The 25,270-nt window shown below is 33.5% G+C and overlaps 1 protein-coding gene across 1 annotated transcript in view; it reads right to left on the reverse strand.

Moving 5' to 3' along the window:
- Positions 1 to 25,270, reverse strand: part of CDH9 (cadherin 9) — a 131,088-nt gene that overhangs the window by 65,578 nt on the left and 40,240 nt on the right. Inside the window, exon 2 of the mRNA XM_078066592.1 lies at positions 16,139 to 16,415. Coding sequence (XP_077922718.1) covers positions 16,139 to 16,366 — 228 coding nt within the window. The 5' untranslated portion in view covers positions 16,367 to 16,415. The remainder of the gene's footprint in view (positions 1 to 16,138; positions 16,416 to 25,270) is intronic.

A 25,270-nucleotide genomic window follows, 5' to 3' on the forward strand; every position in this document is an offset into this window, starting at 1 on the left:
CTCAAATAAATAATAATAATAAAAGAAATAATAGGCATATCTTATTTTGAATAGGCACCTTGGAAAAATACTTAAATCTTACAATGTTATGAGCCTTAGTGGTGCCTGATACCTGCATTCACATTATGAAGTGCTTCTCAAAAGCAGTCTTGGTATTTAGTTGAATTAGACAAATATACCCACTGGGAATAATTGTGAAAACATGACAGAAACAAACAGATATGGAGACAGACAGGCAAAACTGATGACCAATCAAAAGAGGGAGTATTGCAAAGGCTATGACCTTGAGTTACGTGTTTTGTGGCCTATTCCATTACCAGACTCTTCCCTTAAGGGTACTTTCCAGTTATGGAGTTAGTGACAGTATATTTAGAGCCCAGGCAGAGAGAAGCGGTATTATTTGGCTGAGAAGACTGTGGTCAGAGTTTGGGTTTGCCAGAGGGTCTAGAAATTGGAGAGCACAATCATAGGGAGGATTAACAGGGAATGGAGCCCCCACATCTCTGCTAACATCTCCAAGTTGATGTCTTTTTTTTTTTTTTTTAAGATTTTATTTATTTATTTGAGAGAGAGAGCACATGCAGGAAGAGGGGCAAAGGGAGAGGAACAAGCAGACTCCACGCTGAGCAGGGAGCCCTATGCGGGGCTCGATCCCATGACTCTGAGATCATGACCTAAGCTGAAGGCAGACACTTAACCAACTGAGCCACCCAGGTGCCCCTCCAAGTTGATGTCTAAGCTTCATATGCTCAAGATCCAGCTCCAAAATACTTTCTAGAAAATATCAGCAAGAGGGCTAAGAAACTGAACAGATTCCATCAGCAGGAAACAGAAATTAGATTTCAGTTATTGCCAACTTACTGTGCATTTGCAAATACTTCAGACCTTCTGTAGAGCTCAAGAAGGGAAATGTCCTGAAAGTAATGACAGCATTGAAATGGTTCTGCCATAATATGAAATCTGTACAAGCAGAAAGAGTGATAAAACAAATTGGCAACATCGATAATTGGTAAATCCTGCTGAATGGTGTATGGAAGTTCTTTGAACAATTTGAGTGACCCTCTGAAAGTTTAAAATTATTTCAAAATGACATAAAAGAAATACACAGGGATATTGATTGGGATGGTATTTAATCTTTAGACGAATTTTCAGTCTTCTAACATCAAGGCATATTGTATTTTTCCAGATAAGTCTCCTTCCATGTTTCTAGCATTTGTAGTTCATCCTGAATCTGTGAAAGTTCCAGTTTGTTCATGTCATCACTTCCCCTTGGGATTTATTTATTTATTTTTTTACTCCTAGTCATTCTGGTGTTTGAGTGGTTTAAATCTGCATTCCCTAATGAGTTGAGCACCTTATTATATATATGCTAATTGGCCACTTTGGTATCATCTTTTGTGAAATACCTATTCAATCATTTTGCTCATTTTTATATTTGCCTGTTCATCTTTTCCTTATTGATTATATACTTCTGGAAGCATATGATATTTGTCATACCTATTATGGCATGTAGTATATGTATTAAAATTGCCTTTATCAATTTATAGACATTTTATCAACGTGTACCTCCAAATAAATATTTCAGCATCTATAACCTAAAACGAGAAAATTGTGTAATATAATCATAGTATAATTATAAAGTTAAACAATAATATAATTATATTTAACAGTAAAATAAACAGTCCCTCTTCAAATATGCCAATTGTTCTAATAATGAATTTATGATAATATGCTACCAAAATTCAGCATTCAATCCAGGGTCACACATTTCCTAAAGCAGGTATATCATTTTAGTCTCTTAAATTGAAACTGTTCCTGAGACTAGCGGAAACTGACAAGCTAATTTTAAAAGTTTATGAAAATGCAAAGGACCTCAGAAGCCACAGTGATCTTGAAGAAGAGGAACATGATTGAGGGACTAAAATGACTAGATTTAAAAATAAAACAATAATGCTTTGACAGTTAACACAACCTGGTATTAACATAAGGATAAACGAAAAGATCAGCAAACATATGCACACATAAACAGCCAAATGAATTATACTAAGAGTGGCCATTAGAATTAGATACAGAAATGGTCTTTAAAAAAACAATGCTGAAGCAAATCTAGGTCTGTGTGCACTCTTTGATCTCTACTTTATATCTAGTCCATAAATGAATTTAAATTGGTTTAAAGACCTAAACATGGTAGATAAAACATTGAAGTTTACAGAAAAAAAGCAAAAGATATTATCTTAATGATAGGAAAATGTCTCTTCAATAGGACACCACAATTAATAAACTCAAGGGAAAAGATTGATAAATAGAAGCATATTAAAAGTAAGAAACTTTCTTCATTAAAAGACACTATGATGGTAGTAAAGAAGTAAGCTGAAATTAGGAGAAAATAATTTCAATATCTCTTGAAAAAATGACTTGTATATATAAAAACCTTTATAAAGTGGCAAGGCAAAGTTAGCAATAAATATATGGAATAAATGGAACATTCACAAATTCCTGGAGGAAGTGTAAGTTCATATAATCTCTTTGAAAACACTTTATGAGCATCTACTAAAGATAAATCTATGCCCACTCTGTGATTCAGCAATCCCACTCTTAAAATATACCCAAAGGAAATGAAACCACATGTGACAATAAAAATGTGCAAGAATCTTTATCACACTTTTTATATATAATCACGTCCACTTAGAAGCACATCAATCATTTATCAATAGAATAAATAAATTGTGGTATATTTAAACAATGGAATACTGTACAATCATCAAAAATTAATCCTACATATAATGTCATGGATGAATTTGTCCTACAGAAAGTTGAAAATAGAAGTCAGACATACTGTGTAATCCCATGTATATAAAATTCAACTACTTGCAAACTTATCAATAGGGATTGGGGTCACCAAAGTGGTAATGTCTGGGAGGGCATTGATTAGAAAGAGCTAAATGAGAGGGTGTCCTCACAGATGACACACATTGTTTATATTGTGATCTTGGTCATACTAACATAGGCAAATAGAAATGGCAAATGAGGTAAATAAAAATCTCATTGAGCTGTACAATTAAGATGTACATACATTAGTTTTTACATGTACATCTTAAATAAACCAAGTTGGCAACACATACCCATACAAACACACATGCATTCATTAAAATCCTTATCTATTGTTCCAGAATTATTTATTACAGTCATTATTTTATTATTTGTAATGGGGTTCTTCATAATGTTATTTTCTATTTGACACAACATCACATAGCAATTAAAAACTATTTCTAGAAAATCATTTTAGGACATCAAAATAGGACATCAAAATATGCTCATGCTTTAATCTTAGGTACACAGGCAGGACACAATTTGTACTTTGCAGGTATTTACTACATACAAATTTTATGACAAAAAATAATACCAAAGGAATTTATCTCATCATAACCATGGTTATCAGTGAATTTGGGGGTTACATTTCCTTCTTTACTTTTTTTCATCATTTATAAATTCTCCACTATCAGTGTACATTTATCTTCTCCTTGCCCACTTTGAGAGAAGGCATGTTATTACTTTAAAACTTTTTTTTTTTAAAGATTTTATTTTTTATTTATTTGACAGAGAGACACAGCGAGAGAGGGAACACAAGCAGGGGGAGTGGGAGAGGGAGAAGCAGGCTTCCGGCTAAGCAGGGAGCCCGATGCGGGGCTCGATCCCAGGACCCCGGGATCATGACCTGAGCCGAAGGCAGACGCTTAACGACTGAGCCACCCAGGCGCCCCTGTTATTACTTTAGAAAGGAGACTGTTTTATTATTGATCAATTCTAGTTTTAGAATTATTCACAATTTTCTAGTTGCACTTTTTGCACTCTCATTCCAAATCTTAACATTTTGTGTTACTGCCTTTTGACTTAGAACTTAAAGAGAATAGCAAAGGACACAGTGATAATGGCTGAGTGATCCAAGGCAAAGAGAATAAAATTAGCAGGCAAAATCTGGGGAACAAATATGTAATGCAAATTTCCTGGCATCTCTGAGTTATTTTTAAATGTGTGTTTATGTCTCACCAACTTTCTTTCAATTTCTCTAAAGCTTCTAATAAATGGTCAAAAAATAACCTTTGAAATTAATTCTAAATGTTATTAGTTCTCATAATCAACCACTCTAGCACTGTTGTCTTGAACTTAATGTCACTCTGAATGTCACACAGCGTCTGTACATTAAAACATATTATTGAAGTATAGTTAACATACAATGTCGTATTAGTTTCGGGTGTACAACATGGTGATTTGACAATTCTGTACATTACTCAATACTCACCATGATAAGTGTTGTCACCATCTGTCACTATACAACATTGTTATGTTATTGATTATATTCCCAATGCTATACTTTTTATCTCCATGACTTATTTATTTTATAACTGGAAAACTGTACCTTTTAATCCCTTTCAACCATTTTGCCCATTCCCTCCTATTTCCCCTCTGTATTTAAGAGCCTGTTGTTTGTTCGTTTTGTTGTTTAGATTTCACATGTAAGTGAAATCATATGGTATTTGCCTTTCTCTGCCTATTTCACCTAGCATAATACCATCCAGGTCTATCCATGTTATTGCAAATGGCAAGATTTCATTCTTTTTATGGCTGAATAATATTCCATCTCATCATCCTTATCCATTCATCCATCAGTGGATACTTTTAGAACTAATAAATGAATTCAGTAAAGTTGCAGGATATGAAATTATTATATAGAAATCTGTTGCATTTCTATACACTAATAACAAAGTAGCAGAGAGGGAAATTAAGAAAATGATCCCATTTACGATTGCACCCAAAAGAAAAAATACCTAAGAATAAATTTAGCCAAGGAGGTGAAAAACCTACACTCTGAAAACTAAGACACTGATGAAAGAAATTGAAGATGATACAACTAAATGAGAAGATACTTGATGCTCATGGATTAGAAGAACTAATATTATTAAAATGTCCATATTACCCAAAGCAATCTACAAATTCAATGCAATCTCTATCAAAATACCAATAGCATTTTTCACAGAACTAGAATAAATAATCCTAAAATTATATGGAACCGCCAAGGACCTTAAGTAGCCAAAGCAATCTTGAAAAAGAAGGACAAAGCTGGAGGTTTCACAATCCCAGATTTCAAGATATGCTAAAAAGCTATAATAATTAGAACAGTATGGTACTGGCACAAAAACAGACACAGAGATCAACAGAACAGGATAGAGATCCCAGAAATAAATCCATGCTTAATTGGTCAATTATTCTACAACAAAGGAGGCAAGAATATACAATTGGGAAAAAGACAGTCTTTTCAATAAATAGTGTTGGGAAAACTGGAGAGCTACATGCAAAAGAATGAAACTGGGCCATTTTCTTATACCATACACAAAAACAAACTCGAAATGGATTAAAGACCTAAATGAGGGACCTGAAAACATAAGTCTCCTAATACAGAACCAGGCAGTAATCACGACTGTCAGCCTTATCAACATATTTATAGGTATTTTTCTTCAGGCAAGGGAAACAAAAGCAAAAATAAACTATTGGGACTACCAAAAAAAAAAAAAAACTTTTTTGACTAGAGCATTTTTTATATGTTCTTCCCATAAACACTGAGACAAGGTACTTTGTGGAGATAAAGGCTACGCAGTGCCTAAGAGCATATCTACTCTTCTCATCTCTGACCCTGCCTTTCTTCTCTGGGCTGGGGATGGTCAAAGATTTTAACTTTCAGTTTGATCTTCCAGTTTATCACCAGCAACACAAGTTGTTCTTTGCTAATATTATTAGACTAACAGAAGTAGGAAGGAAAAAAATGAAAATTTTCTAGTACCTCCAGTCTATGTAATTTGAAGACAGATACTGAAGTTTCCTGACTTACTTCAGATCTGCCATTATAATGAATTTAGGGGAAATACTGACAAAACTTTGTATTTATTTTCTTTCATTACATTCCTTTTAATGATTTCCCTAATATCCATTTTATAATAAAATTTCACCATTCCTTTGTTTACATTAATTTTGAAGTAAAACATTTATATTCATTTGTGTGGAAAACATATTTAGCTCATTGTAAATTAGAATTTAAAATTTATTTTAAAAATCAGTATATTTCATGACAAATTTTGGGACAAATGGAGTGTAGTCTATCTTGTTTTGTTGTAAATTAGAAAACTGGTTTCATAATATGTTTTTATTTTATTTATTTTTTATTTATTTTTTAAAGATTTTATTTATTTATTTGACAGAGAGAGGCACAGCGAGAGAGGGAACACAAGCAGGGGGAGTGGGAGAGGGAGAAGCAGGCTTCCTGCAGAGCAGGGAGCCTGATGTGGGGCTCGATCCCAGGACCCTGAGATCATGACCTGAGCCGAAGGCAGATGCTTAACAACTGAGCCACCCAGGCGCCCCTGGTTTCATAATATGTAAACAAATACTTTTTTTGTCTGTGATTTGACCACAACACTTTTATTTTTTCATGTACACATAAAAAAAGACTTCACTTACTTGAAATGAAGACCTTTTTTAAGACAGTTTAAGACGTGCTTTATTGGAGTAAGCATAGAAAAGTCAATAAAGCTTTTTCTTTGAGAGATTTGTAAAAACCTCTATCAAAATAAGTAACCTAGTATTTGGGGGCTTTAAAGATATTTAATATTGCATATTTTATTATTGTTATTAATATGAAATATACTACAATGACTACAAAGAGTGATTTTCTAAGCAAGTAAGAACTTAAAAAATGTGTTTTCACAACGTACATCAACATAATTACTGGGAAATAGTTATTGATTGAAGTAGAATTGCTTGTGACATTTTTTTCCCCTAAAAGGTTATTATCCTTTAGCTTATTAAATATACTGACTGAATTTCAACAGTGGTTGACAGATGAAGAAACAACAAACCCAGGAAAAGTGGTGAATATAAAGAAGGGTTACATCCAAATACATACTTCTGCCTGGTCACTGCTGTTATTCCCATATAGTGTTAGGAATACTATATGCGAATGACTTAATATTCCCCTCAAGCAATTTGCTTCCTTCAACCATTTTTCTTAACATACTGACAATATTATTTCAATTAAAAATCTGAAAAAAGTCATTTAAAGCAGGAACGTATAACTTATTATGTGGTATTCTTAGGGTACTTTATAAGAATACCCAGGTCCTTCTTCAGTTTCTCCTGTGCTGTGGAAAAGAAAAATTACTCAAGAAAAGAAAATGGAATGAAATAATTTTTAACCTTTATGCTCTAAACCATATTTGCATTGCTGACTTGATCTTACAGGACTTCATTTTATACATACATTCACCCATAAGACATTTATTTACAGGAAACACAAGTTTTAATAAGGAAAAAATACATAGGAGTTCTGATTCCAGTCATGGAACATAGCTTATGTGAGAACAACACTCTTATTGTTGAAATAATTAACTCCTTACAAATTAGTTTTTTTTTAAAAAAAACTTTACAAAGTCAGTAGATGAAAACCAGGAACAAAAACTGGGAGGATTACTAGCAAATAGGGGATAAAGTGATTACCATATTAACCCCCTTTCCTTGCAAGTATACCGCATTTCATGTGTCATGCAGAAGACAGAGTTCAAGCAGAAAGCAGCAGTCTTTATAAATTGAGGAATCAGAGGTCCAGATTCAGGGATGCCATAATGGCTAAAAATTGAGAAGAAATCCAGGAATAGAGGAAGCCACAGAGGAGAGAGCCCTAAACCATGATACATGTAACATGTATTCTATGTACTTCTAAACTGGCCATGTATAGACTAAGACTCCAAGGAATCCAGAGAAGAGGAACAGTCTGAAAGTTAAAAATTAAGCAGAGATTTTAGCTATTCCAGATACTAAGAATGAAGAGTTTAAGATTAATGCTCCTTGTAGGTAAATGTATTTGGTAAACACTTTGAGATATCTAATAAAATAGCAGAAAAGTGATAACTTAGGAGCTAGGATGATGTACTAGGATTTTGGGTTACACCACAGGACTAAGGGAATAAACAAATTAGTTTGCCATGAAAATTCTAAAAACCTAATAGAATCAAAGTAGAATCCCACAATTTCACTTCCTGCTGGGACAAAACTCAACAATCTTCGGAGGAAGAAAACAAAATCCAGAATCTCCACAAAATGTGTTACCCATAATACCCAGTATGTAATCTAAATTTTGTAGAGATTTAAAAAGCAGAAAAATATAGCAAGAGAATAATCAATAGAAATAGATAAAAATAACTCAGATGTTAAATTTAACAGGCAAAGACTTTAAAAATAACTATCATAAGTATATTAAAGAATTTATAGGGCATACTAAAATAATGGGTGAGTAAGGGATTTCATAAATTATATGAAAAATCAAACAGACAGAAAAGGAAACCTAGAACTGGAAATTATAGCTTCTGTAATAAAAATATGTAACAGTAGATTGGACAGAGAAACAGAAGAAAGAATAAATTTGATGACACTAAAAATAAATTAACCAAATTAAAGCACAGATATAAAAATATATTGAAAAATATATAGCACAGTCTCAATGATGTATGAGAAAATGTGGAATGGACTAATATACTTGTCTTTGGAGTTCTCCTTCCACCCAAAAAATAGATAGGGCAGACCATAAAAATAAAAATGAGCATACAATTTAAAAATTTGATGAAGAAAGACCCACTGATCTAAAAATGCCAGTGAATCCCAAGCAGGTTAAACAAAACACATCTAGGGGTAACAGTGTCTCAACTGGTTAAGCATCTGAATCTTGGTTTCAGCTCAGATCATAATCTCAGGGTTGTGAGATTGAGCCCCACATCTGGCTTGCATTCAACATGGAGTCTGCTTAAGATTCTTTCTCTCCCGCTCCCTCTGCCCCTCCCCCTACCAACTTGCACTATCTAAATAAATAAGTAAATAAATAAAATATTTAAAAAACAAAACAAATGCACAACGAGGTATCAAAGTACAACCCCTGTTGAAATAGACTGTCAGAGAGCAAAAGACACAGACAGAACCTTCAGAGCAACCAGAGACAAATGCACATGACATATAGGGCAACAATGATAAGAATAATGACTGACTTCCTACTAAAAGTAATAAAATCCACAATGCAATGTAGCAAAAATTTTAAGTGCTAAGAGATAAAACAAACAAACAATTATCAGGTCAATCTATATTCCTATAGCCAATTAAAATATTTTTCAAAAATAGTGAAATAATGATATTTTCAGATAAAAAAAGCTGAGAAAATTTGTTTCCATCAGATCCAAACTACAAGTTATGCTAAAGGAAATCTTCAGGTTGAAAGGAAATGACAGCACACAGAAATTCAGATCAATATGAAAAAATAAAAAGCACTGACTAGAAATGGTAATTATATAAGTAAATAGAACATAATACAAAATTGCTTAAATAATAAAATATGAATAACATATGGTATAGTTTACAATATATACAGACAAAATATATGACAAATACAGAATAAAGACTGACAGAGGAAATAAAATCATATTGTATCTATAAGATTATTGCATTGCATGCTAAAATATATCATATTTTTTTATTTATGTTATAATAGGTTGAAGAATTATAAAGAACAAATTCAGATATTAAAAAAAAAACACTCAATTGACCCAAAACATGGTAGGAAAGCAAAAACGAATATACCACCTCTGAGATGTTTACAAGAGCTGTGTTTTAAATAGAATTGCACAAAAAGGCTGAAAGCAAAAGGATGTAAATTACAAACTGTACAAACATAATCACAAATGATTGGTGTGGCTAAGTTTGTATCACTCAAAGTAAACTTCAAGCAATTAGTATTATCAAAGATAAAAGGTGATATTTCATAACAATAGAGCATCAATTAATAAGAAACATGAAAGATAATTGGCCATGCCTCTAATAATTGCATAAAAATAAATAAAACTTGACAGAGGTAAAGAGAGGAATTAAAAAATGGAACTTTTTAATATTCTTCTCACAGTAAGAATTGGAATAAGGAGACACAAAACTTGTAACCATAGAGAATTGAATAATACCATCATCAAGTTTATATAAGATTGCAGAATACTATACCCAGTGAGTATGTAATATACATTCTTTTTATGTAAGACAAATTTAGCAAAATAGTTTTTTAAATTGCATTTTTTCTAAAACCATTAATATGCAATAGCAATAGATCTTATTGTATTTATAGAGTAAGATCAATAGAACATAAACTGTGGGAGAATCTTATAATTTTTCAAGAAAAGCTTTTGTTACAGAAACCATTGAAGAAGCTAAAACTTCCACAAAATTGCCACCTACAAGTATATCCCTCCCCATTTTAGACAAAAAAAAAAAAAAGCCTCTTTCCCCTTAGATTTGCCAAGTCACTTATTCATTGATCTTGAACTCATTTTTGTGCCTCTGTTAGTATATAGTTCTGAGTATGATGATTTATTGTAATCACATCCCAAAAAAATATAGGAAAGGAATTGACTTTGGTGCAACATGTGTCAGGAAAAGGGGATTTTTTTTTTTAAACTTTCTCTGCTCTTTTAGTGTTTCATAGTGTTAGTATCTCAGGACCCAGAGTGATAAATGCTCAATAGAGATCTATTGAGATAGGAATTGAATATTAATTTTGAGTAAATAAATGTATTATGTCAAACATTTCAGGGAAGAAAAAATTAAATCCAACACAAATTCAGAGCCCAAACGTCACAGATGCTAGATGGTAAAATATTAGACCAGAATAATTAAAATCATGCCTTGAATAAGTTGATAGATGGTATAATTTTAACAGGAAATTCTAGCTGGGGAGAATTACGATGGGCTTTTTGTAAGAGGATGCACTTGAGATAGGATGGAAAGCAAGGAGAAGAGATGAAATTATGAAAAAGGGGTTAGATATTTTCTGCAAAAGGCGTTTGACCCTGATAAAATAGAAGTCAAGCATATGGAAGAGAAAAGATTTCCCTTTGCCCAGTGCTAAAGCTACATAGTTGTGGGGACATAGAGCGTAGGTTGGAATAGGCAATGATATCGAATATTTGGGATTCTACTTAAGTGAATCTGTGTTATTTTTCTATAGATATGTTGTCCTGGAGATTGGTATCATGCAAGAAACAGTGTGTCATGTGGCGCCTGGGTGGCTCAGTCGTTAAGCGTCTGCCTTCGGCTCAGGTCATGATCCCAGGGTCCTGGGATCGAGCCCTGCATTGGGCTCCCTGCTCCACGGGAAGCCTGTTTCTCCCTCTGCTGCGCCCCCTGCTTGTGTTGCCTCTCTCCCTGTCTCTCTCTCTCTGTCAAATAAATAAATAAAATCTTAAAAAAAATTACAAAAATAATCAAGTCAAGTAAAAAGTCTACTTAGTGTGCTAATGCAGGGCGCAGTGAGGCGGTGATAGAGTGCTAGCAACGAGGGAATTGGCAGTCAGAATTAAATGATAGCACTCTATTAGAGAAGCAGTTTTAGAGAGCTCCATTGTGAAATAAGCCTTTGTAGACTGTCCAGAGAACCTAGCCTTTAATGCTTAATATTTTTCTCATGTGTTTTTAGCTTTAAACAACTAACCTATAAAGAGAATTTTGGGATACAATGTGCCTGTAAATCTGAAATGGCTGCCACATGCACTGCAGCCTAAGTAAAGCTTTATAAAGATAATTTATTTAGATTCTGAAAAACACCATAATACGCTATAAAAATTTATCAAACATCCTTCAGGAACTTTGAGACTTTATTTCTGTTTCTGTACACACCAACCTGCCATTTTCTGAAAGCCTAAGAGAACACTGCCTATCCAAGAACATTATTTTATGAATGCTTTGGGGAAATATCAATATTTAGTGCTTATGTCAATAACCATAAGTACAAAAGAGAGTCACGCCAGTTTCATCACTCAATCTGATAGAAACCAGACTCTTGTCCATTTTCCTGTTGGTACCTGTGTTTCCCTTTGTTTTAGTTAACGCCTGAATCAGTTGTACACAGTTGTAACCAAGAACTTGATAAATGTTAAAAATCCTCTTCCATTCTGGGATTCTGTAATTATACTCATGATGATTTCAGCTATGGAATAGTAAAAGTTTTTGGATTAAAACTATAAAAAATTTAGGGCTACCTCTATAAAAAATATATTGTATTTAAATGGAGCCTAGTAATAGGTAGTTCCACAGCACGATGTTGATTACTCTGAGCAAAGCAAGTGCTTTGAATCGAAATGTAATGGTCAATTAAGCTGATATTTCAAATTATTTTATGAACACTATTTTCCTTCAGAAGGAATAAACACTATACCTGTAAGTTTGGCATCTCTCTGTGTAATAAATGTGTTTTAATTACTAGATATCAAATATCAATTCTCCATAATAAACATTTTAATTATTAATTAATTATTAATCCGCGACAACTCAGGATTTTCCTAAGGACAATTCCTCAGGATCTAGATCTAATGTGTAAGAAATCAAATGCATATGAAGTTTCTCTAACAGAATAGCAGGAGCCTTTGCTATGGTTCTTGTTAAATTTATTTAAATTCTTCTCTTGAGCAGTATTACTCTTTTGCCTAAGTAATTCAGCCACATGTGTCTATTCAAACTAGAGGGAAACTACATGGCAATTGTCATAACTTTGTAATCCTCTTAAGTAAGAACCAAAGATTTCCCTCATTACAGAAAACAGAATTAATAAATCTCTGATAGCTTCCATGAAAAACGAGCAACCAAAGTTCAGATTGCATTATTGTGGAAAACAAAAATTACTGATAATTTAATTTTTTAATATTTTATTTTTAAATCCAGTATAGTTAAAATACAGAAATTACTCTTAATTTCAACATTCCTCACTTTTCTGTCCTGTATTGTAAAAGTCTGAAATGACATACAGAAATATTCTCTAGTTTTTCTTATAAAAATGTCATTGTGATTCATTTTGTTGCTCCTCCAGTCCATCCTGACAATGAAAGCAAACTGAGCATTCCACACTTGTGATACATCAATAATAAATTAGTACAAAAGCTTTCAACAGGACTCACTTTCCATGCTGTATGTAAAAACAACTCAGCATGGAATTCTGGGCCTTTTACAGTAGTGGTCTAACTTCATCCTAGTAGGCCAGTCTGTGTGTGTGTGTGTGTGTGTGTGTGTGTGTGTGTGTGTGTTTGCATGTGTGTTTCATATGCATACCGTGCCATATGCTATACCACTTCCTTGGATATACACATGCAAATTTTATTAAATTTTTACTAGCTCTTCTTCAATGCAGTCGCATCCGCAATCCTAGAATACATCAGAATTTTGGAGTTAAGGAGATCTTAGTGACAATTTAACCTAACAAGAATTTGAGGTTTGGAAAGTTTAATTAACTTCTAAGTTCTGCACAATTACTGAATGGCACAATCAGGACTGACCCTTGTAAGTTTCATGTTTAAGTGCATGTACAAGTTATTTTATTAAATTTTGCTGCTACTACTTTATTATTTGTTTTAAAACTTCTTCCTTTAAATTCAGAATCAAACCCTAAATTTTACATCCAAGGATTATATATCCTTCCAACTTTATACAATTTTTATCACCTATATATTAAAAGAGGTCTTAACATTGTCTGCAATACGAGCCTTCTGTAAACCTAAGAAAAAATATGAAAATCTCTTTACATTAGAAGCTACCTATTCTCTTTGAATCATGGTGCATGGTAAATATGGTAAGTCATTACATCACATGAAGGTCGCCAATGCAGTGGATCCTAGAAGACGAGGCAAACAGAGCAATGTGGTCGAAAAGAAAACAATCTCTTTGGTGTTCAAAAAGTTAAATCCTCACGAGAACTCATATGTTTGACCAAGTTGAGGTGTAAAGGCCTAGTTAGTCTCTGCATATGCAAATGAATAATAAGGTCAGGAGCTAGAAGAACAGGTTAGGAGAGTTCATAGACCCTTAGGAACTTAATAGTAAGAAGTAATTGGAAGCCCACTTTTATAGTGAACTAAATATATGGTGCATGGCACGTCTAAGACAAGGCCTTATTACAAAACAGAGAAATCATTTTTTTTTTTTCAAAAAGAAGTACACATGTTTGATTTTGTTGAAGTTTCTCTTTCATATACATGTTGCTTTCTAAGTGTAATTTGAAAATAGTTGACACAGTTTTGGTTTGATTATCTTCATTTGACAAAAATTCTGATTATTATAATGGGTTTGCACTTTTGGTTCATAATCTGGTTGTCAAGAATAAATAGGCACAAAAATCGAACACCTCAGCTTGTCCATGGGTTAAAAAAAAGGTTATTTTCCAAAGACAAGTGCTAAAATATTTTATGAAGACTAATTAAATAAAACTCTGCACATGTTTAAGAACTATTTTTGACAGATTATTGAACTAATTAAAAATAAGCAGGATGGTAGAAAAGATCTAAAACTTAGTGTATATTTTAAAATGTCAGTGCAGTAATGGTGTCTGTTAATCAATGCACATTCAGTTTTTAGAAGGAAGCATTTTTGTTTACAGCTAAAAATAAATGCTTGTGGTAGAGCCTTGATCGCCTTGCGATTGAGTATCTCTATCTGTGGCTATTCTTCTGCATCTAACAGGATCCAAGGATGGATCTGCATCCAAGGATGAAACCCTCTGTGTGAGACCTCGTGAACTGGACGTGCCCTTTATACACTGCCTTAGAAAAAGAATCATAAGGCAATTTCAAGTCCTTAGACACAAACATTTGTCAGTTGAACTTGAAATATCCTGATGTTAGTTATTAACTATAGTGTGGAAAGTGATGTTAAATGAGGGATTCAGGGGGATGCCCTATGACTAACCTGAGGAGAAATAAGAGGGAAAAAGGAACCAGCAAGTGAACTATATGGGGCAAAGTGAGTATGACCTATGGAACCAGGGAGAGAGATATCAAAAGAAGAGGAAATAATAGGCTTCCGATAAAAGAAGCTACATTTGAAAAAATACACTGTGACACACACAAAATGAAAAATTAGATCAAGATTTTGGCAATTTCACAGAATAAATGTATTTCTGGTTTAAAAGCAATAGGCATGACTTCTGTGATATCAGGTACTTTTTATATTTTTATTTTTGGCCTATTCTATCTTATCTACTTTGTGTCGCCGGTAAGTCAAAAAATACTCAGACCATCACAGTCACTTCTAGTATCATGTGCAAAGAATCAAGAAAACAATATATATGATTTATGGGCAGTGTTAGTATTCATCATTGTTTATTTTGTTTTATTCTTAGAATTTGAAATTAGCTCAGCATTAGGCACGTATCTGGGATAATGCAGTGGACAAAGGAATTGTCCTGTATATTGAATGGTATGAATGAGACTGATATGGGGAAGATAGATAATAGAAAATTCTGGACATTGGAAAGATCACGTCATCTATTTTGAGACAGAGAAGAAACAGGAAGACAAAGGTATGAATCTGTTTTCTCAAAGTTGAATATAAGAAGGGGGAGTTACATAGTCTCTATTGCCATTTGTTCCAGACTGCTAATGAGCACCTGTTGCGGCTGCTGGATGGTTTTAACCACCCTAAAGATACTGCCTTCTTTCTACTTCTGTTTTCTTTCTCCTTCTTCTAGAATCCTTTGGTCTGGCTTACAGGCAGGAAGTAGTTCAGTTTGACTGATACTAAGAAACAGACCATCTAGATAGAAATATTTGTACTTATTCTCATACACAGCAAACTATTCGAATCATGATAAATTGTTTATTTGTAGAGACCAATATAATTTTTGACATATTATTGTATTTTTTTTGCCTCACATAGCACACTAAGTTATTATTTATACATGATGTTAAATTAAATTTCGAAGGAAGTTTTTAAAATCTTCTAGATGCACACACATAAAATTAAGTCATGTGTAGCTGATTAATAATGAGTCAAGTCCACAGATGACATTTTATTTTGAGGCTTGCTATGGATACTGACCTGCATTTAGCTACCTGAATAAATCACATTCCCCATTCTACCCTGCTGCCAACCTTTGCAATATCATGCCTTCTGCACATCATAACTAGTCAAGTATTTTTAAATAATCATTATTTTAAACAATCAGCACAGGGAGTTGCTATAAAATATTTAAATTGCTATCACTTTCTAATTGCTTCTGGATTTATCATATGAAAATTCTCACCTTGCCAACATACTGTGTCTCTGTACCTGTGTACTCCTCCAACAAGAAGAACTGATTCCACATCCAGCCACGCTTGGTGCGATGTAACATTTTACCATTATCTTTTGTCAGATCCACTACCATTTTGCTTGGTAAATCACTATTAGCTTTTTCTTGTAGTGGGATAGCATCAACTGTATGAAACATATAGGTCCAGATGAATAGTGATAGGCAGTAGTAAGTCCTCATTATAAGCAACTTCAGCAGGATGTCAAATTCAATATACTGTCTGATTCCCCTGAGGAGTAGAGGGAGAAAAATGGTTTATTAGGTTGTGTTTCATTTTCACATAACCTGTAAACTATAAAACTTTTCTAAATGTTATAAAATTTTTATAAATAATATATTATATATACATTATTTTTCCATGTTACATCAGTGAGCTATCATTAAAACGTCACATATCACATGGCTAGGTAAGGAGATATATGTAGCACAAATAAACAGGAAATTCACGGCTGACTTTAATATCACTATATTGCAGCATATAAATGAGAATGTATTTGTAATTTAAAATACTAAGTATTTGAAAAAAATTAAGCCCTACAATATACCAAAGATTATACTGAGTGTTCCTAAAGTCTTTAAGACCAATAAAATGAATTATTTATTAATATATACATATATATGAACTTATATATTTTAAATAACACTTTTCTGGGCACAATTTGTCTTTTACAATCTGTTTCTTCTCCTCCTCCTTCTCCTCTCCCTCCTCCGTGTCCTATTTCCCCTCTTCCTCTTCCTTCTTCTTCTGTAACATGATAAGATGTTCCCTCAAGGCAAATTAAATTATACCAAATGTACTTTGGATTGTGTCTTTCAATACCTAGCACCATACTATGTTGATCCTTTATAACTGATAACTATATTTTTTCTAACAATCTGTTGAATAAGTTACTCAAATTTATTAGAGTCTGAAGAGAGCATGCTCTAAATGGAAACATATTACCTGATAATTAAAAATAACAAACATATTTATTTCCTAAAATAATAGGAAAAATGAGCACACAAAATTGGTATGGTAAAATTAGATATGGGGTCTCAGCTATGGGATAATTTGATCGAGAATTTTGCAACAAACAATGTCTCTTGGTTGAGATAGTAAGTTGATTCTTCTTGATGTAAAAAAAAAGTTCATAGTTAAAAAGTTCAAAGTTAATAGTTCATTTGGTATTCCAGAATTAATTTTATTTATTAGCAAATTGGTTTTATTTGTGAAACATTTTATTCAGAAGATGTGAAATTATAATAATGCTACTGCTGGTAATGATTTTGGTAAGCAGTTGAAACCCATCAAACAAACAAACAAAAAAAGAAACCCATCAAACTAGTATAGGCAAAAGAAGAATTCATTGGATTATCAAATCAAATTAAGTGTGGAAAGGAAGGAATAAAAGGAGCAAAGAAGCAACTGGGCCTTTCGTGCTCATGAAAACAAGAATTAGGGGCTTGGGTATTTAGTACTATTCTCTCTCGCTCACTCCTCTCTCCTCTCTTGCTTTCAACTAAGCCTCCTCAACCTGATGGGATAGAGGAATATACAAAGTTCAGATTTAACATCTTCCAATCCAGAAAACAACTGATAGTATTTTCTAATTTGAGTCTGAAAAATTATGGGAATGGGCTCTAATTTACCTGGCCAGATGCTTAACACTGGACCATACATCTCTGGAGTCAGTTGTTATCAAGGCATAAAGGTCAAAAACATGCCTCTAGTTTGGCTTTCTCCCTTATTATCTGTGTGATTTGGGGATATTTACTCGGTCTCAACTACTTCTTCTTATGAAAGGAGAATAATTAGTATCTGACTCACAAGGTATTGTTATTTATTTTATTTTGAACTGTAATCAGTACAAAGTAATAGTTATTTGTATCACAAGGACTTTATTTAACAGCATATACCTATAAGAAAACTGAGGTGTGAAGAATTTAAGTAATTTAAGAATTTAAGTAATTTGACAAATGTACAGGTAGTAAGTATTTGACACACAGCCTTAAATAGTATGTTTTACAAAAGATAATATATGTAAAGAGGTTAATATAGTGCTATCATACAAATTTTCAACATGTTAATGTCATCATCATCATCATCATCATCATCATCAACCATGTTTGCTTCTATTATAACCATATAGAGAATGGTGATTGGCAGATAATAGTATGGATGCTTGCTATGGTCCAGAGCTATTGGCTCTGTCCAGCCCATATGTACTCTAATTTCCATACCCGTTATTTAAAAAACATCTTACTTAACAAAATACACATATATGGCCACAAATCCACACTCTGAAATGAGAGAAATCAAAACCACATTACTCTTTGGCTCTGAAATCTCAAGGTACTTACCTTTTAGCAAGACTTTATGTGGCTATTCATAATCCTGTAAACTACAGGAAATTGGTAAACTTAACCACAACAGATGTAAAACTCTGAAATAAATACCAGAAAACTACAGTGTCGAAAAGTGCCTGGAAAAAGTGCAATGGCAAAGTACCCTGTAGTGGCCACTGGCTCAGCACATGCCCTGCATTTTGTTGAACAGGGATGGTGCAGTGGGAAACAAGCCGCCGGAGAATCTCAAGGACAGCTGGTGTCTCACTTTGATAAAATACAACAAATTCCTTAGCTGACCACCCTGGTCACCTGTTTTTTCCCCACTGGGAGATCTCTTTTGACCATCATCCTTACTGACCACTCTTGCAAGAGAAATTGGAGAGCATTCTTCGTTTCCTGTGGTCTGTTATTACTCTGATGCCCATTTTGGGTGGAATATAAGCCTTTAAGCAGAAAAATCCAGTTGTATTTGATGGAGCCAGAGACTTAGGCAGAGGCCAGGATCCTGTAGGTCTTTGTAAGCTGGAGTAAAAAATTTGCATTCATTTTCAGTGCAATGGAAATCAGTTGGAAGATTTTAACATGAAATGTTTAGAAAAGATCAACTCGACTGCAGAGTGGGAAATAGTTGGAGGATAGGCAAGAAATCTGGTTAAGGAAGGAGATCAGTTAGAGTCTATCTCTGTAGTCAAGAAAGAGATGGCAATGGCATATAGAGAAGTGGTTTTTGGTGAACACAGATACTGTGCTCAGGTTCTCTTTCATTCTTTAATATGCATACACACACATGCACATACATTACATGCACTACAATTCCTGCATGCTTTTGCCTCTAATAGCCTGCACCTGCTACTCTCTTTGGAGGACTTCCCTTGGCTACTGGAACCATTTTGCTCACATGCACAGGGAGCCTAAAGTGCCTACAAGTTTACAGTCATCTCCCATGAAATCCCCGAGCCGTTGTCTAACAGGTGCAGAAGTATGGAAATTCACACTTTATTTCATCCCATAGTTCCCCTACAGAATTATGCTGAGGCTGGAACTTCAAAATCACACCCTATTTGGATTCTTCTTTCTGTACTGCTTTCCCATGCTCCCTCTCACTTCCTGACCTGGAAGCAATTTATTAACCCAATCACTTGCATACACATCCTCACCTCAGGATCCACTTCTTAGGTCTCGGGACCTAAGATGTGAATATAATCCACATAGTGACATATCAAGAAGAGTGGATACTACCTTCTCCTGTATTAATTATGGAAGGTGCCAAAAAAGACAACTAAAATATAACTTTTAGATTGTTAGTTTGTGAACGGAGTAGATTATTGTGCCATTCTGGGGAGAGTTGCTTATAGCAGAGAAAAGATGATCTATTAGAAAAATGAAGAATCAAGTTTTTTCTTATTTGTGGTCACTTTTATTCTGCTACTACTGATAACATTTCTGCATATTAATCATAGGAAGCAACATGATTCACTGTCCTATTAATCTAATTTAATTTAATTTATATACTTATGACAACTCTTTAAAATGGGTTCTTTTATAATCCCTCATATTCTGATAAGGAAACTGAGGCACAGAGAGGTTAAATGACATGCCCGAGTTTATGTAAGTAGAGACAGGAGAATTGAGAATTAAATCCAGGTACGTCCTGGCATTGGGCTCCACTTCATCTGTAAGGCCGACAACCAACATTTATTCTAACTTGCATACTGTGTTCTAGACACTATTCTGAGTCTTTTTTTCAAGCATTGTTTCTTTAACTCCCATCACAGAAATGCTACAAGGAAGGTATAAAAACATTAGACAAAGGAGTAAGCTGAGGCTTTGCTTGTTGAAGTAACCTGTTAATATCACAAGGTGGTAGGCACCAATGGGGAAGGTGGAAGGCATCCAAGATTTGAATTCTGTTGGACTGACGTCAGTGCTCCTGATATTAATTGTACTGCTGCTAAGTAATGTTGCTCCATATGCACCCACCTGGGGCCTCCTTCACATGCTTTAAGCGCTTGCCCAATTTAGGGTCTTTATTCACAATCTGACCTGGAACAATCTTACTTGGTTCATCCAGAGCCATCTCCCATTTCATTATTTTCAGTCAGTCTCTTTATCATATTCTGCTTTCTTGCAGAGTCTTCCATAACAACTTTTTCAAAAACAGCTTATCCTATTTTGGTTTCTATTGATTTCTTTCATACCATCCATTTATTTACTACAAATTGTTTACCATGATTTTAATGATGTCTTTCATTTAGTGGATTATATGTTTATTGACTGTTTCCTCTAGTTATGGTGTAACTTGTATGGTGGTGGGATATTTGTAAATCACTGTGTTCTGCATAAAATAGTTATTGATAAACAGTAGGTACTTAATATGTATTTATAAAATTAATTGACTCATGCTTAAATAGATAATCCTCAGCTTGAGTCTGAGATCACAAATGAGATTGACTTAATAGTCCATTGCATAAACAAGCTAATAGAGATATGGAAAGAGCTGAACTGGGAGGAAATGTGCCTTTGAAAGAACTCTAGTGTGTTTTTTCCTTACAAATGAACTACAATCCATATTTCCAGTGAATTAAGAGTAATATGCAGAAAAAATGTGCATAACGTGGGACTAAGTATGAACTTCAGTACAGGTTTGGTATAAATTATAGGCTGTTTGTTTGAACTTGAATCCCTTTCACTAAATATATTCTTTATTTTCCTCATAATTCTTGGCATAATTCTTTTACATTTAGGAAATATTAGTATACCCCTCCTGTGGCCAATTTAACACCAGTACATTCCTCTGCTCTTAGACAAAAGTACACATTATAAAACGTTTTTTATTGCATTTTGTTTTAAAAGTTAGCTAGCTCTTATCTCATGGGGTTTATTAAAAGTTCTTCCCATCCTTTATTCATTCAGTAGCAACAAGCTGATTACTAAATTTTCTATGCTTAATTATCTCTATCAGCCTTAAATGTTCTGCATTTTAATCATATTTTTGTTGATAAATAAATACCATCAGATGCATTATAAAGTACAATATTTTAAATTTGTTTTAACTTTGATTTTGTAATCAGGGAGTTCACTTGAATCTTGTTAACTTTAAAAACTGAAAATTGTTTTATTATTATTCCCTTGTTCCCATAATTATATTTCAATTACATTTGAGAAAAATGGCTGTTGGCTATTTGTGAATCAAAAAATGTGCATCATTATAATTAAGTAGGATGTTCAGCATATAAAATCCACATCTAAACTTAAATTATATCATTATTTCTTATCCCTATAGTGTAAACTCAGATAAAATATTTTAAAAATTCCAATCTTGTTTTTCAGTTTCTCAGATGAAATGTACATATAACACAAGTGTATGTGATTAATTATAGTATGTTATTATACTATTTGTAATCAACGAAGTACTCCCACATACATTAACTTATTTATCTTTTTAAAAAATGTGGATTTGGTCATATAATTTAAATCTTTTTCCAGGTAAGATATATGAGGATTGGAGAGATGAAGAAAGCTGTTTTGATTACCCAATTATTTTATGGCTTGGGCAAAAGTGATATTCGTATTATTTGATTCCTTGGCCAGTGATCATTCCAACATACTATTGTGAGTTTTTTTTTTATATCAGTTGGAGAGACAAGTCTGAAATCTCAGGTAAATGACACATACATAAAGAACAAATTCTATAAATTTGAATAGACATTAAAATTATGAGTCTTACATAATCAAGGAACTATTTAGGGATATATGTTTTAACATATCTATTTTTCATAGTATTGGTGATTCTTATATTTATTATATAAATATATGTGTGCATACATATGAATATATGTAACTGATTATTAGTTTGTTATGTTTATTCAATATATATATTTAAGGTCTCTAAAATCATTTATGAATTTTTTTCAGCAACTTCATATTCAGTTATGGTCACATTGCAATTTGGGATTTTACTCTTACCTCAATAAATGTTATACAATGATCTCAAGAAAAACAGAAATTTATGGAAGAAATATGAGCTGCCACCTTTGTATAAAGATTTCTGAATAGTTAGCATAAGTGAACTCTCAGCTTTTAGTATTTAGCTTTAGGTCATTAGAAAACTGGCAGGATAGACTGGTATCAGAAGAGAAGCTCTTGAATCAGGTTTTGCCAGTGTCCTATCAAAAGAACAATAATAACATTGTTCATAATAGAATATAAAGACATATATAAAATATATAGAATTATATAATATAAAGAGATGTAAACAACCTATTTCCAGAATCTGAGAAAAATAATCACAATCTATAAGGGTAGTGAAGCTAGATTAGGAAAATAAATAATGATTAATGACTCTCTATGATATATGAAAAATCCATCTACTTTCAATGAAAAAGAAATAGAGAAGCAAGTTTTTCCCAGTATTGGTCCCCTGAATGGGGATCAACAGGATCAAAACTTTTGTATAATCCTCTTCTACAAAGATACCCCCTTTGGAGTTTGCCCCAATACTATTATATCTATTCAATATATCCACCCCCTGTAATATAATAAGACCAGGGAGGAAAGGAGACAATTTAGGGGGTACTATTTTGTATATTAATTTGGATATATGCCTTACAAGTATATCATTTTAGTTAGTGTCAGAGATGGAAAAACTGTTAAGTGAGAGCTGTCCATGTTCAGGACTTAAGAATGTTGGCTAATGAGGTATTAATGGCATAGGAGGGCAGGTAGGATTTGATAGTATCATAAACAAATAGTAACATTTTTAGTCAATGTGTTCTTAAACACTAGAAACTAGATTAAAAATTTAAAAGTTGGTATGGGAAAATGACATAATATACAGCATGAAATTGGGCTATACTAAAGCCTGTGGGAATGAACACTATCCTATCACACAAGCACATGCAATAACACTTTCACCTGAGGGTAAAAACACAAACAAAACAAAACAAAACAAAAACACCTCACAAAGCACAATAGAGAGTCCATGAAAATGCAGAGAGGGCTTTAATGAGAAAGAGCAATTAAGCTAGTATAGGAGCAATTAAGCTAGTATAGTATAGAAGATATGGAAAGAATCTCAACACCTCTCACAATCAGGTGAATTTCTTAAATACCTGACAAAAAGCGGAAGAAAAGACAACAAATTTTATGGAGAATGAGTGAATAACATTGATATATAAGAAAAATTCTTCAAAACTAGTGACAAAATAGTAGACTTATATAAGTATTTAAAAAGAAGTACAAATGAAGTATGGACATGTATCCATTCATTGTCTAAACGAATTGATAAAAATCATGCCATTTGCAAAGACTGTTCTAGGCACTGAGGACACAGCAATGAATTAAAGTGCCTTACCTTGTAGAAATGGTAGCAGAAGGCAAATTATCATCAACAAACAAGTAAACTGGCAGGTAATCTCAAAACTTACCATAAATTTACATTGATCATGACAGCATGGTTTTGGCAAAAGGGTAGACACGTACACCGACTGAATAGAATAGAGAGTACAGAATTCGATCCACAAAAATTTAGTGAGCTAATATTTGATAACAGGGCAAAGGCAATTCAATGGAGAAAAGATAATTTTCTCAACAAATTTTGCTGGAACAGCTGGACATCCACATGCAAATATTTTTAAATGAATCTAGATACAAAATGTATATCTTACACACAGATGAACTCAAAATGGTTTTAATTCAAAAACTGATGTGGATGTGGAACAACAGGAATTCTCTTTCATTGCTAGTGGGAATACACTGTGATTCAAGCATGCTGAAAGACTATTTGGAAGTCTTGTACAAAGCTAAACATAGTAGGTATATCACTAATTGAAAAATAATGTCCATACAAAAACTCATATTAATGCTTATAAAAATTTTATTCATAATCTCCAAAAACCAGGGGGGTAGGAGAGTGGAGATTAGTAAATTGTAGTGTAAGCCCTGGCAGTTGGGTTTCCTTTCTTTCTCTTTCTCCTTTTTTTTTTTTTTTTCTTTTGTAACGAAATTTTGTGACTATCCACTGCCACTAAGGTTATCTCAAATAAACACATTGCCAGTCACATAACTAGATAAAGAACAGGATTCCCCCTCACCCTCCTCTGAGGATCCTTTGTTTTAGAGATGATGTTTGATTTAGATAACTGATCATTTAGGCTGCTTGTTTTTCTCTTCACCAGTGTTAAATTCCTGATCTCATGTTTTAAACTCACCAATAAATGGTGAACCTGAGAAACCCTGGGCTCTCACCGTCAACCACAATAAATGCAGAACCTCAGGGCTCCCCCCCCACAACTCTCTTCCTCCCCATGCACATTTGCCTCCTCCCCCAGGACCTCATTTGTGCCCCAGGTGCTCCTTGTGCATTCCAGGAGCTGAGTACTAAACCTTTTTTTTCCCCTCAAAGTTTCCAGATGGTTATTGCTGAGGGTGCCTTTTAATCATAAGAATCATAGGGCCTGGTCAGTTTACGATATTGGTTATGGATGGGTTGAGAATGGTACAAAACATAGGTGACTGGATAAACAAATTGTGGAATATTCACTTAATAGAATATTATCAGAGATAAAATGAAATGAACTAGTATCAAAAAAAAAAAAAAAGGAAACTTAAATAAATAGTGCTAAGTGGGAGAATCCAGCCTGAAAAGGCTACATATAGATCGATTCAAACTATGTATATGATATTTTGGAATAGGCAAAGCTATAAAGACAGCATAAAGATCAGTGGTTGCCAGGGGTTTGGTTTGGGGGTAGGTAG

The sequence above is a fragment of the Halichoerus grypus genome, chromosome 2 (genome assembly GCF_964656455.1).
Source record: "Halichoerus grypus chromosome 2, mHalGry1.hap1.1, whole genome shotgun sequence".
NCBI lineage: Eukaryota > Metazoa > Chordata > Mammalia > Carnivora > Phocidae > Halichoerus > Halichoerus grypus.